General features: G+C 38.3%; 2 protein-coding genes across 2 annotated transcripts in view; one reads left to right on the forward strand and one right to left on the reverse strand.

Moving 5' to 3' along the window:
• LOC106087697 (juvenile hormone acid O-methyltransferase-like) overlaps positions 1 to 16,258 on the forward strand; it is a 228,752-nt gene that overhangs the window by 66,503 nt on the left and 145,991 nt on the right. The gene's annotated exons all lie outside the window — the stretch shown is intronic.
• LOC131996214 (farnesyl pyrophosphate synthase-like) lies at positions 9,522 to 10,678 on the reverse strand. The gene is made up of 4 exons (XM_059365687.1): positions 10,625 to 10,678; positions 10,061 to 10,563; positions 9,761 to 9,987; positions 9,522 to 9,706 (listed from the first exon to the last, which is right to left on the reverse strand). The coding sequence occupies exons 1-4, from the start codon at positions 10,676 to 10,678 to the stop codon at positions 9,522 to 9,524; spliced, it is 969 nt and encodes a 322-aa protein (XP_059221670.1).

Below are 16,258 nucleotides of genomic sequence, written 5' to 3' on the forward strand. Positions count from 1 at the left end.
AACAGACAGATTGGTCCTCCATATCAATATGGGGCTTAAATAAAAGATATTCGGGAGTAGATTATGAATCTGGCATACAAAATCAGATTGAAATGTAGGGGGTCACCCCACCCCCTAAAAACTCCCTATATGATCATATGACCCATCATGACTATAGGAGACTAGGTTTGTTTGTTTGTTCCGTGGAATCAAAAAAAAGGAAACATAGGTTATATAATTTTTAGATATCGGATTGGTGCTGACCCTCCCCCTTACACCAAAAACGTCACCCAAAACCAAAATATGGGTATCATATGAATGATATTGGAGACTAGAAAATGAATATCATATTGGGTTGCCCAAAAAGTAATTGCGGATTTTTCATATAGTCGGCGTTGACAATTTTTTTCGCAGCTTGTGACTCTGTAATTGCATTCTTTCTTCTGTCAGTTATCAGCTGTTACTTTTGGCATGCTTTAGGAAAAAAGTGTAAAAAGTATATTTGATTAAAGTTCATTCTAAGTTTTATTAAAAATGCATTTACTTTCTTTTAAAAAATCCGCAATTACTTTTTGGGCAACCCAATATTAAATTTTGGATCCAAGTACCCAGCGGGCCGCCCCAACCCAAAAAACTCCTCTAAACAGAAATATTCGACGTTCCTATCAAAATGGGACTCAAATGAAAAGTATCCGGCAGTAGATTACAAATATGGCATAAAATATGGCCTCACCCACAAATACCCCCAAATGGGCATATCAGCCGACCATGGCTATATGGGATTCACATGAAAGATATTTGGGAGTAAATGAAAAATATGGCATTAACATTTGCGTTCAAGTCAAGGTGGCTCTTTTCCTCATACAAATACGTCGAATAGACGTATTGGACTCAAATGAAAGGTATTTGAGAGAAGAAAACGAAATTGATATCCAATTTTGGGGGTACGCCCTAAATCAACCCTTAAACTAATCTTTGCTTCCGACTATAGCAATATGGAGCCCAAATCCACGATATTTGGGAGTAAACAACGAATTTGATATCTATTTTCAGGGCAAAGTGCCGGAGGCCTCCCCATGACCTCCCCGGACTCATACGAAATGTTTCTGATAGTAGAGCACGAATCTAATATTTACTTTGATGGCCAAGTGACCACCCCCAAACTGCCCCCTAAACCCGAAATTTTATCAATACAGTAATATGGGGCTCAAAAGAAAGGCATTTGGGAGTAGAGTAAAAATTGCCCAGGAACCCAGCAGGGGCAAACTTTTCATACATCAATGAGCGCTCTTCAAGTTGAGTTTATCAACGATAAGGGTCCTTCTTTATAGTCGAGTCCGTACGGTGTGAGGCAGTGCTACACCTCTTTGGGGAGGATTTTTTACATGACCATGCATGGTATGGTAACTCGCAAATATTGCCTGCATTAAGAGGGGATAACCACCACTTTAAATTTTGTCCGAAGTTCTGCCAAGATTCGAACTCAGGCGTTCAGAGTCATATGTGGACATAGGCTACAGTAGCACGATATCCACATTCAGGGTGAAGTGTCCCTACCCTAAATAGATATAAGAGAGTTAAAGAAGGCACAGCTAGTATGATGTATATCGCGTAAATTATAATCCAATAATCCCCCAATTACTTTGACCTAATTTTTATGTCATATTTGCAGTCTACAGCCGAATCGAATTTTTTAATGCCATCTTCGTATTCTACTATCCAGTAGCTTTCATTTGATACCTATATTGTCCCTATCGGTCCACTTTTGATTTTGACTAGTGTTTTTGGGGTAACGGGGGAGAGTTCGGCCCCTTCCAATATCAACAAATTGTAAAGCCTATACCTCCCTCCTGGCTATATTCGTAATCTACTTCCGAATACCTTTCATTCGAGTCCCATATTGTCATTATCGTCCTATTTTAGGGGTTTTTGGGGTCGGAGCGGCCACCTAGTTACTTGGATCCAATTATAGATATAAAATTCTTACTATACTCGTGAATACCTTTCATTTGAGCCCCATATGGTAACGATCGGTTCACTTTTGTCTTTGGGTAGTACTTTGGGGTAAGGGAGGGGTTTTGGGGTCGGGGTGGCCCCTCGTTACTGGGACCCAACTTTTAATATAAAATTCATATTCTACTCCTGAATACCTTTCAATGAAGTCCCATATTTTAATGATCGGTCTACTTTTATTTGTGGGTCGTACTTTTGGGGTAAGGGGGAGGGTCCGCCCCCCTTCCGATAGAAACAAATTATAAAGCCTATACCTCCTTCCTGACCATATTCGTAATCTACTCCTGAATACCATTCATTCGAGCCCCATATTGTCATTAACGTCCAATAAACCTATTTTACAGTTCCAGATCCAGTTACATGGATCCAATTTTTAATATAAAATTCGTACTCTAATCGTAAATACCTTTCTTTGGAGTTCCATATTGTAATGATCGGCGCACTTTTATCTTTGGGTAGTACTTTTGGTGTAAGGGGGAGGGTTTGAGATCGGGGCGGCCCCCCAGTTACTTAGATCCAATTTTTAATATAAAATTCGTACTCTACTCCTGAATACCTTTCATTGGAATCCCATATTGTAACGATCGGTACACTTTTATTTTTGCGTCGTACTTTGGGTTAACAGGGGAGGGTCCGCCCCTTCCGATATCATCAAAATGTAAAGCCTACACCTCCTTCCTGATCATATTCGCAATCTACTTCCGAATACCTTTCATTAGAGTCCCATATTGTCATTATCGCCAATAAACCTAATTTAGGGAGTTTTGGGGTCGGGGCGGCCCCCTGTTACTTGGATTCAATTTTAAATATAAAATTCGTACTCTAGTCGTGAATACCTTTCATTGGAGTCCCATATTGTAATGATTGGTGCACTGTTATCTATGTGTAGTACTTTTGGGGTAAGGGGGAGGGTTTGGGATCGGGGCGGCCCCCCAGTTACTTGAAGCCAATTTGTAATATAAAATTCATAATCTACTCCTGAATACCTTTCATTGGAATCCCATATTGTAACGATAGGTCCACTTTTATTTTTGCGTCGTACTTTTAAGGTAAGGGGGAGGGTCCTCCCCCCCTTCCGATATCAACAATTTATAAAGCCTATAACTCCTTCCTGACCATTTTCGTAATCTACTTCCGAATGCCTTTCAATCGAGCCCCATATTGTCAATATCGTTCAATAAGCCGGTTTTAGGGAGTTTTGGGGTCGGAGCGGCCCCTCCGTTACTTAGACCTAATTTTTAATATAAAATTCATAATCTACTCCTGAATACCTTTTATTGTAATCCCATATTGTAACGATCGGTCCACGTTTAGTATACCCACCACCGAAGTATGAGGGTATATTCATTTTGTCAATCCGTTTGCAACACATCGAAATATCCATTTCCGACCCTATAAAGTATATATATATTCTTGATCAGAGTAAAAATCTAAGACGATCTAGCCTTGTCCGTCCGTCTGTCTGTTGAAATCACGCTACAGTCTCTAAAAATAGAGATATTGAGCTGAAACTTTACACAGATCCTTTTTTTTTTGTCCATAAGCAGGTTAAGTTCGAAGATGGGCAATATCGGCCTATATTTTGATATAGCTGCCATATAGACCGATTCGCCGATTTAGGGTCTTAGAGCCATAAAATCCACATTTATTATCCGATTTTGCTGAAATTTGGGACAGTGAGGTGTGTTAGGCCCTTCGCCATCCTTCTTCAATTTGGCCTAGATCGGTTCAGATTTGGATATAGCTGCCATATAGACTGATCCGCTGATTTAGGGTCTTAGGCCCATAAAAACCACATTTATTATCCGATTTTGCTGAAATTTGGGAATGTGAGTCATGTTAGGCTCCCCAAAATTCTTCTTCAATTTGGCACAGATCGGTTAAGATTTGGATATAGACCGATCTCTCGATTTAAGATTTTAGGCCCATAAAAGGCGCATTTATTGTCCGATTTGGCCAAAATATGGGATAGTGACTTAAGTTAAGCTCTTCGACATTCTTCTTCAATTTGGCTCAGAGTGGTCCAGATTTGGATATAGCTGCCATGTAGACCGATCCCTCGATTTAAGGTTTTGGGGCCATAAAAGACGCATATATTGTGTGATTTCGCGGAAATTTGGGACAGTGAGTTGCGTTAGGCTTTTCGACATTTTTCTGAAACTTGGCCCAAATCGGTCCAGATTTGGATATAGCTGCCATATAGACCGCTATCTCGATTTAAAGTCTTGACCTTATAAAAGACGCATTTGTGACCGATTTCACTGCAATTTTTGTTATACACAATTGAACAATGACTTGTACTTATAAGTATTGGGTCCAAATCGGAACATATTTCGATATAGCTGCTATGGGGCATAAGGTATGCATTATTCATTGGATTTTGACAAAAGGTGGTTTACATATATACCTGAGGTGATCCGTATCCAAAGTTCGGCCCGGCCGAAATTGACGCCGTTTTACTTGTTTTTTCGTCGTACTTTTAGGGTACGGGGGAGGGTCTGCCCCCTTCCGATATCAACAAATTATAAAGCCTTTACCTCCTTCCTCACTATAATTGTAATCTACTCCTGAATGCCTTTCATTTGAGCCCCATATTGTTATTATCGTCCCATAAACCTAGTAGGGGGTCCCCCGGTTACTTGGACCCAATTTGTATACCCACCACCGTTGGATGGGGGCATACTAGTCATTCCGTTTGTAACACCTTGAAATTTTGATCTAGGACCCCATAAAGTATATTTATTCTTGATCGTCTCGACATCCTGAATCGATCTAGCCATGTCCGCCCGTCCGTTTGTCAAAATCACGATAGGGGTCGAACGCATAAAGCTAGTCGCTTGAAAATTTGCACAGACACTTAGAACTGATGTAGGTCGTAGGGGATTTCAATTTGGCCAAATCGGTGCAGATTTGGATATAGCTCCCATATGAACTGATCTCCCGATTTGACTTCTTGAGCCCCTGGAAGCCGCAATTTTTGTCCGATTTGGCTGAAATTTCGCAAATAGTGTTCCGTTATGACTTCCAATGATTGTGTACAGTACGTTCCAAATCGGTTTTGAACCTCATATATCTCCCACATAGACCGATCTCTCAATTTGTCTTCTTGAGCCCCTGCATGCCTCAAAAAATCACCCTTTAAGAGATTTCAGGACCTGAATCAAATATGATCCAGACCAGCCCCTATTTGCATATTACTTTGGACATGGTAGTGGAGTTGTTATAAAAGAGAGATTGGTTATATTATCCATGGTGGTGGGTATCCAAAGTTCGGCACGGCCGAACTTAACATGTTTTACTTGTTGTGTTTCTTTGTATATGCCCAATTTCATAATTTTAATCTACACGGCCCATTTATAAAATTACAATAGAACATCTGGCTATAGTTGTTTGTTTTTGTTTGTATGAACTCAAAAACTTTATTTGGTTGTTTATTTGATAGTCTGTGTATTGGAAATTTACATAAAGCCTAAATAATGGCTGTATCTATTTTCATGAATGTAGGGACCAAATTATGCCTAAAAGAACATGTCGGCCGATCGAGACAATATGGAGCTCAAAGAAAACGGCATTGGAAGTGAAGTACGAATTTGATATTAGTTTCTGACACCAAGGGTATAGATGCCGTCGACTCAGAAAAAAAAACCCCAAAAACTGGTATGTATATCGACCCGAACAATTTGGAAGTTAAATAAAAGTTCTTTAATAGCAGGGGAACGAATTTTAGGGTACCAAGTGTCTGAGGTCTTCCAAATATCCACCAGGCGTAGGACTTAAACGAAAGGATTGTGGTAGTAACTAACGAATCTGATATACGGATTTGGGGACAAGAATCTGGGGCTCGTCAAAAAGAGCCCTGTAATGGACATGCAAGCCGATGGGGGACAATATCGGACTCAAATTAAAGGACTTTAACAATACTGTAACGGATGTAGTACAACACATACGATAAACAAATAAAGAAATGTAGATTCGAGGCTTCATAATATTTAAAGAATCATTCTATTTTCAGAAATTGAATGATTTCAAAATCCACTTTAGAGAGTAGCGAAGCACTCCGGTCCAGTTAGTTTTAAATAAAAACTCATCAAAATATGATATAGGGATATGAGGTTGTAAAAAAGTCATCACCCTAGTACATATATCTCTCCTATTTACAGTGAGCGTTAAAATAAAGTGTACAAAACCCATAATTTTTAAAATTGTTGTATGTCCAAATACCTCCAACTTACTTTCATCGCTAAACAGAATGTTGTTCTAGAAAGAAACTTCTTTATTTGAAGACTTGAAAAAAATGTTTTTTTTTCAAAATTATATTTGACACTTTATTTTGACGCTCACTGTATGTTCGCCCGGTTTGCACTAATATTTAAATAAGATAGTCATCTGGCAAGCGGTCTTTAGCAAATTTGCCACAAAGATTCTCCTAGGACGCTTTAACTACAGATGAGAATCATATAAATCGGTTCAGATTTAGATATAGCTCCTGCATATATAGATCGCCCGAATTTCACTTTAAGAGCCTTGGACAATGGATTTATCAATCGATCTTCTCAAAATTTTGCATAATCTCTTAATTTACGACTTCTATTATTGTGACTACTATTATGTGCATGGATTTTGGTCTACATCGGTTCAATTTGAGATATCAAACTGAACCGATGTAGACCGGGCGATATATATATGCAGGAGCTATATCTAAATCTGAACCGATTTTTATGATTCTCATCTGTAGTTAAAACGTCCTGGGAGAATCTTTGTGCCAAATTTACTAAAGACCGCTTGCCAGATGACTATATTATTTCAATATTAGTGCAAACCGGGCGAACATACAGTGAGCGTCAAAATAAAGTGTCAAATATCATTTTTGAAAAAAAAAAATATACAAGAATATCTACATCAGACTTTAAGTAATATTGTTAAAATGTTGTCACTTTTTAGCCAATCTTTAAGAAATTTGATAAATACCACACATTTAGACACTAATTGGGTATGTTTAGGGTTTTTATACCCACCACCATAGAATGGGGTATACTAGTCTGGTCATTTCGTTTGTGAGACCTCGAAATATTGATTTAAGACCCCATATAGTATATATATATATTCTGGATCGTCTCGACATTCTGAATCGATCCAGCAATGTCCGTCCATCCCTCTAACCGTCCGTCGAAATCATGATAGCGGTCGAACGCTTAAAGCTAGCCGCTTGAAATTTTGCACAGATACTTCGTATTAATGTAAGTCATTGGGGATTGTAAATGGTGTATATCGGTTCAGATTTGGATATAGCTCCCATATAAACCGATCCCCAGATTTGACTTCTTGAGACTCAATTCGGAACACAGACTTGAGTTATGACTTCTAGCATCGATGCCAAGTATGATCCGAATCGGTCCCTTAACAGATATAGCCCCCATATAAACCGATCCCCGGATTTGACTTCCTGAGCCCTTAGAAGCATAAATTTTCATTTGATTCTGCTGAAATTTGGAACAACAACTTCTACTACTTCCAACATCCATGCTAAATATGATCCGAATCGGTGTATAAACTGATATTGCTCCCATCTGGGACGTAGCCATGATATTTATTTTTGGGGGGAGGGGGGACGTTTTTGTACCAAAGTGTGCGAATATCAATAAAATCTTCTAGTCTAGTCTAGTAGCCTGCATCCCAAATTTCAGATCTGTAGCTCAATCTATAAAGAAAGTACTAAATGGTACCAATTAGGTACTAAGGTACTTTTAATTCTACCCTTTATGCGATTTCAACAATTCATCTATGGTACAACTTATCGTATATTTGTCAAGACATCGATCATTTTTAGCATTTTTTTTTAATTTTACCCTCTACCGTTCACTGTCAAAGTAAATAAGCTATTTCGTACTTTTTGGTACTAAAACATAAAAGTATGAAATGGTACCAAATACGGTATGGTACTTCTTCCGTTTTCATTACTATTTTTCTAGTTTTTTCCATCTACCCCCCTTTATTTCGCCGCAACAATCTTTTTAGCCAAATTTCGAAGTTCTAGCTCTACCCATTCGTCCTATGCAAAGTTCACCTATTTCGTACCATTTTTGGGACTTTTTTGTTTCTAAATGTTCAAAAACTCTTATTTTCCATACTAATTTAGGTAGCTATAGTGTACTTAGATTCCAAAATTCATAGCTCTAGCTCAATTAACAAACAAGGTACCAAAAAGTACCAATTGCGGTTCTAAACGTACCATTTTTCCCACTTCTGGTACTATTTTGGGAATTTTTTGTCACCAAATCCTAATTTTTTTTTGAGACGCTCGCGTTGGATAAAAAAGCATTATTCGCGCTTTTTAATACCTAAACGTACGAATATCACAAAACCCCGTCTTATTGCACGCCTACGACCCAAGACCCACATTCATGCCAAATTTCATGAGTTTAGCTTTAGCCGTTTGGGCTGGGAGTTGATCAGTCAGTCAGTCAATTACGCGACTCTTTTATATATAGAGATAAAATTTCATCAAAATCGGAGAATCGAATCGAGGGTCAGGCGTAATGGGCTAATGGGCCCGAGGGCCCCCCCCCCCCCGGCTACGTCCCTGACTCCCATTGAACCAATCTCTTGATTTTACTTCTTCAGCCCTTAGAAGCCTTAATTTTCATCCGATTTGTCTGCAATTGAGAACATAGACTTGAGTTCTGACCTCCAATATCCATACCAATTATGATCTAAATCGGTCAATAAACTGATATAGCCCCCATATAAACCGATGTCTTGATTTGACTTCTTGAGCCCTTAGAAGCCTCAATTTTCATCCGATTTAGCTGAAATTTGGAACAAAAACTTCTGTAACTACTTCCACAATCCATGCTAACTATGATCCAAATCGGTGTATAAACTGATATAGCCCCCATATAAACCGATCCCCGGATTTGACTTCTTGAAGCCTTAGAAGCCTCAATTTTCATCCGATTTAGCTGAAATTTGGAACAAAGACTTGAGTTATGACTTCCAACATCCATGCCACGTCTGATCCGAATCGGTTTACAAGCAGATATAGCCCCCATAAAAACCGATCCCGGATTTGACTTCTTGAGCCCATAGAAACCCTAAATTTCACCTGATTTGGCTGATATATGGCCCAAAAACCCTATCTTATGAGCTACAGCATCAGTGCCAAGTTTTTTCCGAATCGGTCAATATGATGATACAGGCACCTCTGAGTACCGATATCCCGATATGACTTCTATGACTTTGGAATCCATGGTGGTGGGTACCCAAAATTCGTCCCGGTCGAACGTAGCACGCTTTTTCTTGTTCCTACTAGGACTGAGCTCCGAGTGAACAAACTCACCTAAACCTAGGACTTAACTGAGTCAATTTGTTAAAATTTTTCTTAGAATCCTTGGTGTTAAATACCAAAATTTCGACCAGGCTTAACTTAAGGCTTTTTTATTGGACTCTGTTTGTTATTCCATGTACAAAATCAAAATGTTAAAACGAAAGTTTTTACTCATTCCATTTCGTGATGTGGAAACCTGAACTTGCTAAAATAGACTGCATTGGCGTATTTGTTCGAGTATATGCAAAATAGCTTCTTTAGGTATATCCCCAGAGGCTTGCTGAACTTGCGCAGTAATTGTTGTAATTGCAGTTTCTTCATAGGCTGTATAGAGTTCACGAAGCTGAAGAGTGTTGTAGAGGTCTTTTACTTGTTGCACCATATGGGGATCTGTAATAGAAAATTTTGCTTATTACTCGCATTTCTAGGAGTTACAGCTTTTACCATTTTTCCCATAGCACTCAAACATAATCCGCTTTTGTTCCTTGGAGGCCCTTTGCATACATTGCACAGCCAGCCAGGAACATTTGTTCTGTTCAATGTCGGTGCCAATTTTTTCCGTTGCCTTAGGGCTACCAAAAAAATCAAAGTAATCATTCTGCGCCTGTAGTAGATGACCAACATCCATGGAAATTTTTTTTATGGTTTGAAAATCTTGAGGATTTTTGTTGCTGAAAATGAAGGAAATAGAAAAAAAATAAATCTATGTCCTTAAAATTCCTTAGTAAATCGCCATTAAATTACCCCACAAGGGTCATGGCCAAGGCAATGGGGAAATAAATTGCCATATACGATGTCTTTAGTTCGGCAATACTCCTATACAAATCCATGGTGAAAGATTCCACAGACATTTGACCGGCCATCACATCCACACCTTGGCCACATGCTGTAATCAAGGTTATCTCATGGAATAACTCCACCAGATCCATATAACATTCGAAATCTCGAAAATGCTTGTGAAGCAAATAATAAGTCAGACTCTCAAATATGAAGGACTCATTTAGGCCCTTAAGGCCTATGGATTCGAGCCTATACCAGCAGGGTCTACCAAATCGTGTGATACTATTATCCATAATATCATCGCTTACGTCAAAGGCCAAAAGCAACAATTCAAGGCACCATCCCAAAATGTTTATTGATTTTCGATTGGCTGTTGATAAATCTTGGCTCTTCATTAGATCCATATAGGCGGGTAGCAAAACTTTGGAACCCAAGTGGTGTATATCTCGTAGATTGTAATCCAGAGCCTGTTCAATAAAATGTTGCTTAGAAGTTTTTCCATTCAATTCAGTGTAAGGTTAAACTGACCTGCTCCATTCTGTTTCCCATGAGGCCCAAATTGTATTTCTTGGTTAGGTCCATCTTGGCGTCCAACAAATATTCTGAAAAATTTTTATTTGAATTGCTTTATTTGCTATGCTGTAAGTAAATCGATCGAACCTGCATAAGTGGAACCATGTGAATACTCATCTCTGTATAAATTCTTTAAAGTTCTTGAGGCTTTTGTGGGTAGTGTTTTCGTTTTCGTAGATAAAAGTCTGTAAACAAAGGGAAAAATTTGGATACACTAAAGTTTACTAGTCATTCATTATTTGCTAGCCTGGGGGGCCCTGCTGTGCCTTCTACAATACAAAACAAGTCAAATCGAGTAATAAAGCTTTTGTGGGCCTCAGACCCCTTATCGGCAGATCGGTCTATATGACAGCTATATCTAAATATAGTCCGATCTGAAACATATTTGGGTCAGATGTCGGAAAGCCAAAAATTACTCAATGTTTCAAATTTCAGCGCAATCGGTCAAAAAATAAAGCTTTTATGGGCCTTAGACCCCTTATCGGCAGATCGGTCAATATGGCAGCTATGTCTAAATATAGTCCGATCTGAAACATATTTGGGTCCTATAGTGGGAGGTATAAACCTATTGACTGTTTCCAATTTCAGCGCAATCGGTTAAAAAATAAAGCTTTTGTGGGCTTCAGGCCCTTAATCGGGAGATCGGTCTATATGACAGCTATATCTAGATATAGTCCGATCTGAACCATATTTAGGTCAGATGTTTGGTGGTTTAAAATTACTCACTGTTTTAATTTTCAACGAAATCGGTTACACAATAAAACTTTTATGGGCTTTTATCCCTAATCGGAAGATCGGTCTATATGACAGCTATATCTAAATATAGTCCGATCTGAACGATATTTTGGTCCTATGTCTGGAGGCCTAAAACTACCCACCGTTTTAAATTTCATCGAAGTCGGGTAACAACTTAAGCTTTTATGGGCTCCAGACCCTTTATCGGCAGATCGGTATATATGGCAGCTATATCTAAATATAGTTTGATCTGATCCATACTTAGGTCAGACGTCGGAAAGCCTAATACAACTCACTATTTAAAATTTCAGCGAAATCGGTTAAAAAATAAAGCTTTTATGGGCTTCAGACCCTTAATCGGGAGATCGGTCTATATGGCAGCTATATCTAGATATAGTCTGATCTGAACCATATTTGGGTACTATATTAGGAGGCTTAAAATAATCTACTGTTCCAAATTTCAGCGAAATCGGGTAATACGTAAAGCTTTTATGGGCTCCAAACCCTTTATCGGAAGATCGGTCTATATAGCAGCTATATCCAAATATAGTCCAATCTGAACCATATTTTGGTCCTACATCTAGAGGCCTTGAACTACTCACTGTTTAAAATTTTGGCGAAATCGGTTAAAAATAAAGCTTTTATGGGCTTCAGACCCCAAATTGGGAGATCGGTCTACATGGCAGCTATATCCAAATATAGTCCGATCTGAACCATGTTTAGGTCCTATGTCTGGGGGCCTAAAACTACGCACCGTTTCAAATTTCAGCGAAATTGGTTACACAATAAAGCTTTTATGGGCTTGAGAGCCTTAATCGGGAAATCGGTCTATATGGCATCTATATCTAAATATAGTCCGATCTGATCCATATTTTGGTCAGACGTCGGAAATTCTAATACTACTCACTCTTTCAAATTTCTGCGAAATCGGATGAAAAATGGAGTATTTATGGGCATTACACCCTTTACCGGTAGATCGGTCTATAAAGCAGCTATATCTAAATATAGTCCGATCTGAACGATATTTTGGTCCTATGTCTGGAGGCCTAAAACTACCCACCGTTTTAAATTTCATCGAAATCGGGTAACAAATAAAGCTTTTATGGGCTCCAGACCCTTTATCGGCAGATCGGTATATATGGCAGCTATATCTAAATATAGTTTGATCTGATCCATACTTAGGTCAGACGTCGGAAAGCCTAATACTACTCACTATTTAAAATTTCAGCGAAATCGGTTAAAAAATAAAGCTTTTATGGGCTTCAGACCCTTAATCGGGAGATCGGTCTATATGGCAGCTATATCTAGATATAGTCTGATCTGAACCATATTTGGGTATTATATTAGGAGGCTTAAAATAATCTACTGTTCCAAATTTCAGCGAAATCGGATAGTACTTAAAGCTTTTATGGGCTTCAGATCCCCTATCGGCAGATCGGTATATATGGCAGCTATATCAAAATATAGTCCGATCTGAAACATATTTGGGTCCTATGGTGGGAGGCATAAACCTATTGACTGTTTCAAATTTCAGCGCAATCGGTTAAAAAATTAAGCTTTTAGGGGCTTCAGACCCTTAATCGGGAGATCGGTCTATATGGCAGCTAAATCCAAATATAGTCCGATCTGAAACATATTTGGGTCCTATAGTGGGAGGCATAAACCTATTGACTGTTTCCAATTTCAGCGCAATCGGTTAAAAAATAAAGCATTTATGGGCTTCAGGCCCTTAATCGGGAGATCGATCTATATGATAGCTATATCTAGATATAGTCCGATCTGAACCATATTTAGGTCAGATGTCGAAAAACCTAAAATTACTCACTTTTCCAAATTTCAGCGAAATAGGGTAATAAATATAGCTTTTATGGGCTTCAGACCCTTTATCGGAGCATCGGTCTATATAGCAGCTATATCCAAATATAGTCCAATCTGAACGATATTTTGGTCTTACATCTAGAGGCCTTGAACTACTCACTGTTTAAAATTTTGGCGAAATCGATTAAAAAATAAAGCTTTTATGGGGTTCAGACCCCTAATCGGGAGATCGGTCTATATGGCAGCTATATCTAGATATAGTCCGATCTGAACCATATTTAAGTCAGATGTCGGGAGGCTTAAAAGAACACACCGTTTCAAATTTCATCGAAATCGGTTAGCAAATAAAGCTTTTATGGGTTTCAGACCCTTAATCGGGAGATCGGTCTATATGGCAGCTATATATAAATATTGTCCGATCTGAATCATATTTGGGTCAGACGTCGGGACTACCTACTGTTTCAAATTTCAGCGAAATCGGATGAAAAATAAAGTATTTATGGGCATTAGACCCTCTATCGGCAGATTGGTCTATATAGCACCTATATCCAAATATGGTCCGATTTGGCCCGTTCAAGATCTTAACAAGCGTGCATCAAAAAGACATATCTGTGCCAAATTTCAGCTCAATGTCTCAATTTTTGAAGCCTGTAGAGTGAATACAACAGACGGACGGACAGACGGACAGACACACGGACATCGTTAAATCGTCTTAGAATTTTACGACGATCCAAAATATATTGATTGCCCAAAAAGTAATTGCGGATTTTTCATATAGTCGGCGTTGACAAATTTTTTCAACGGCTTGTGACTCTGTAATTGCTTTCTTTCTTCTGTCAGTTATCAGCTGTTATTTTTAACTTGCTTTAGAAAAAAAGTGTAGAAAAAGTATATTTGATTAAAGTTCATTCTAAGTATTATTAGAAATGCATTTACTTTCTTTTAAAAAATCCGCAATTACTTCTTGGGCAACCCAATATACTTTGTAGGGTCGGTAATTGATATTTCGATGTGTTGCAAACGGAATGATTAAATGAATATATCCCCTATCCTACGGTGGTGGGTATGAAAAAGTGTGGATGATATTGCTTTCATGAAATGTCTCTCATTCATGGGTTTCGCGTACACTCATGTTAAATTAGATAGCACAAGAAATAATTTTAAAATGTTTTCTTTTATTTTGAAAGTAATAAAATTAGTTTTGTCGTATTTTTGTTTTTTTTTTTTTTATCATGACTTATCAGCGTATCGGGATCATGATGAAGACCTTTCCACGAAGATATTAATTTTATAAAACCCAAATTCTTGCATGACCCTCTAGTTCTTATAAGCGTAACGATAGCAGAACATTTTGCACAAAATACTTTAGGGGACGGAATTTTATGCCGGTGGTGGTGTAGGTTATGTCTAAGTAGGTAGATGGTAAATCTTGGTGGACTTTGGAAATAACAACTTCTCACTGATTATTCGTCGTGGTTATGGCATGGATTTGTGTACTGCACCGGGCAGCAAAAGAGGACTTCCTGTTACTGATTGTGCCTCAAATCACTTTTGGAAAGGCTTAAGGTAGCGGCAACAGATGTCTTAGGCAGAGTCACAGTCGGAAGAGTGTTTTTTTTCTCGTGGAAGCAAAGGACAGAAATCGCTGGTATACCCGTCCAGCTGAGACACAGAATTCCCAAAACAAAAATCATCGCCAGAAAGCAAAAGCAGTGCACAAAAATAGTTTAAAGGCGATCCTAGGCAATTTGTGGCATGTGAATTGTTAATTATTGTACGTCTTCTTGAATCTTCTTAGGAATACACAGGTGGCTTTTTCGTGTGTTGAATTGTGTGATACACAAGCGTTGGTTAAAAACAATGTTTACGCAGCTTTTGGAAATTTTTTCGGTCCACACGTGTGGATTAACTAGTGTGTGGATTTTATTTTCTTTGGCAAACCGTAAAATAACAATGTTAGCACAACTTTTCTTGGTGATTTCTTTAGATAGGCTTTAAAACACACGTGTGGCTTTTAATGAGCGGATTTTTTGCAAATAATAGGCGTAGGCAAGCCATAGCGTACGAAACGATGTTTGCACAATATTCGGAGGTAATTTTTCTTTCGTTCGCTTGAATTCGCTTAATTTTTTCCGCCAATTTAAAAAATGTTAAAAATATTGGGTTGCCCAAAAAGTAATTGCCGATTTTTTAAAAGAAAGTAAATGCATTTTTAATAAAACTTAGAATGAACTTTAATCAAATATACTTTTTTTACACTTTTTTTCTAAAGCAAGCTAAAAGTAACAGCTGATAACTGACAGAAGAAAGAATGCAATTACAGAGTCACAAGCTGTGAAATATTTTGTCAACGCCGACTATATGAAAAATCCGCAATTACTTTTTGGGCAACCCAATACTTAAAATGGCTTTAATAACTTTCGACTATTTTTGTTGAATCGATCGATGTGGTTTCTTCGACGTCCAGAATAACAAGGAAGTAACCTAATTTTTGCAAAGTTCAGTACAAGCCAGACGAAAGCTTTTTCTCCGTGTGTGGGCACTAGATGCCAAAAAGTGCAGCCATTTGCCAAAGGCAAGAAAGAGTCTAAAAGTAGAAATTCCAGAAATTGAAAAAAAAAATGGGAAACATCTAGGCCTCGATTTCTACCAAAAAAAAAAAAAAATCACAAAATTCAAATAGTCTTCTCCCGGCCAAGGAAAAAACAAGTAAGAGCGTGCTAAGTTCGGCCGGGCCGAATCTTATATACCCTCCACCATTGATCGCATTTGTCGAGTTCTATGCGCGGTATCTCTTTTTAGACAAACATAGAATATTGAATAAGAACTGTTATCCTATTGGAGCTATATCAAGTTATAGTCCGATTCGGACCATAAATGAATGCTGATTGACATTGTAGAAGTCATTGTGTAATATTTCAGTTCCGCCTTGTAGGAGCTCAAAAAGCAAAATCGAGAGATCATTCGAAGTCATAACAAAACACCTCATGCAAAATTTCAGACAAATCGGATGAAAATTGCACGCTCTGTTGGCTC

This window comes from Stomoxys calcitrans, chromosome 3, assembly GCF_963082655.1.
Source record: "Stomoxys calcitrans chromosome 3, idStoCalc2.1, whole genome shotgun sequence".
Taxonomy (NCBI): domain Eukaryota; kingdom Metazoa; phylum Arthropoda; class Insecta; order Diptera; family Muscidae; genus Stomoxys; species Stomoxys calcitrans.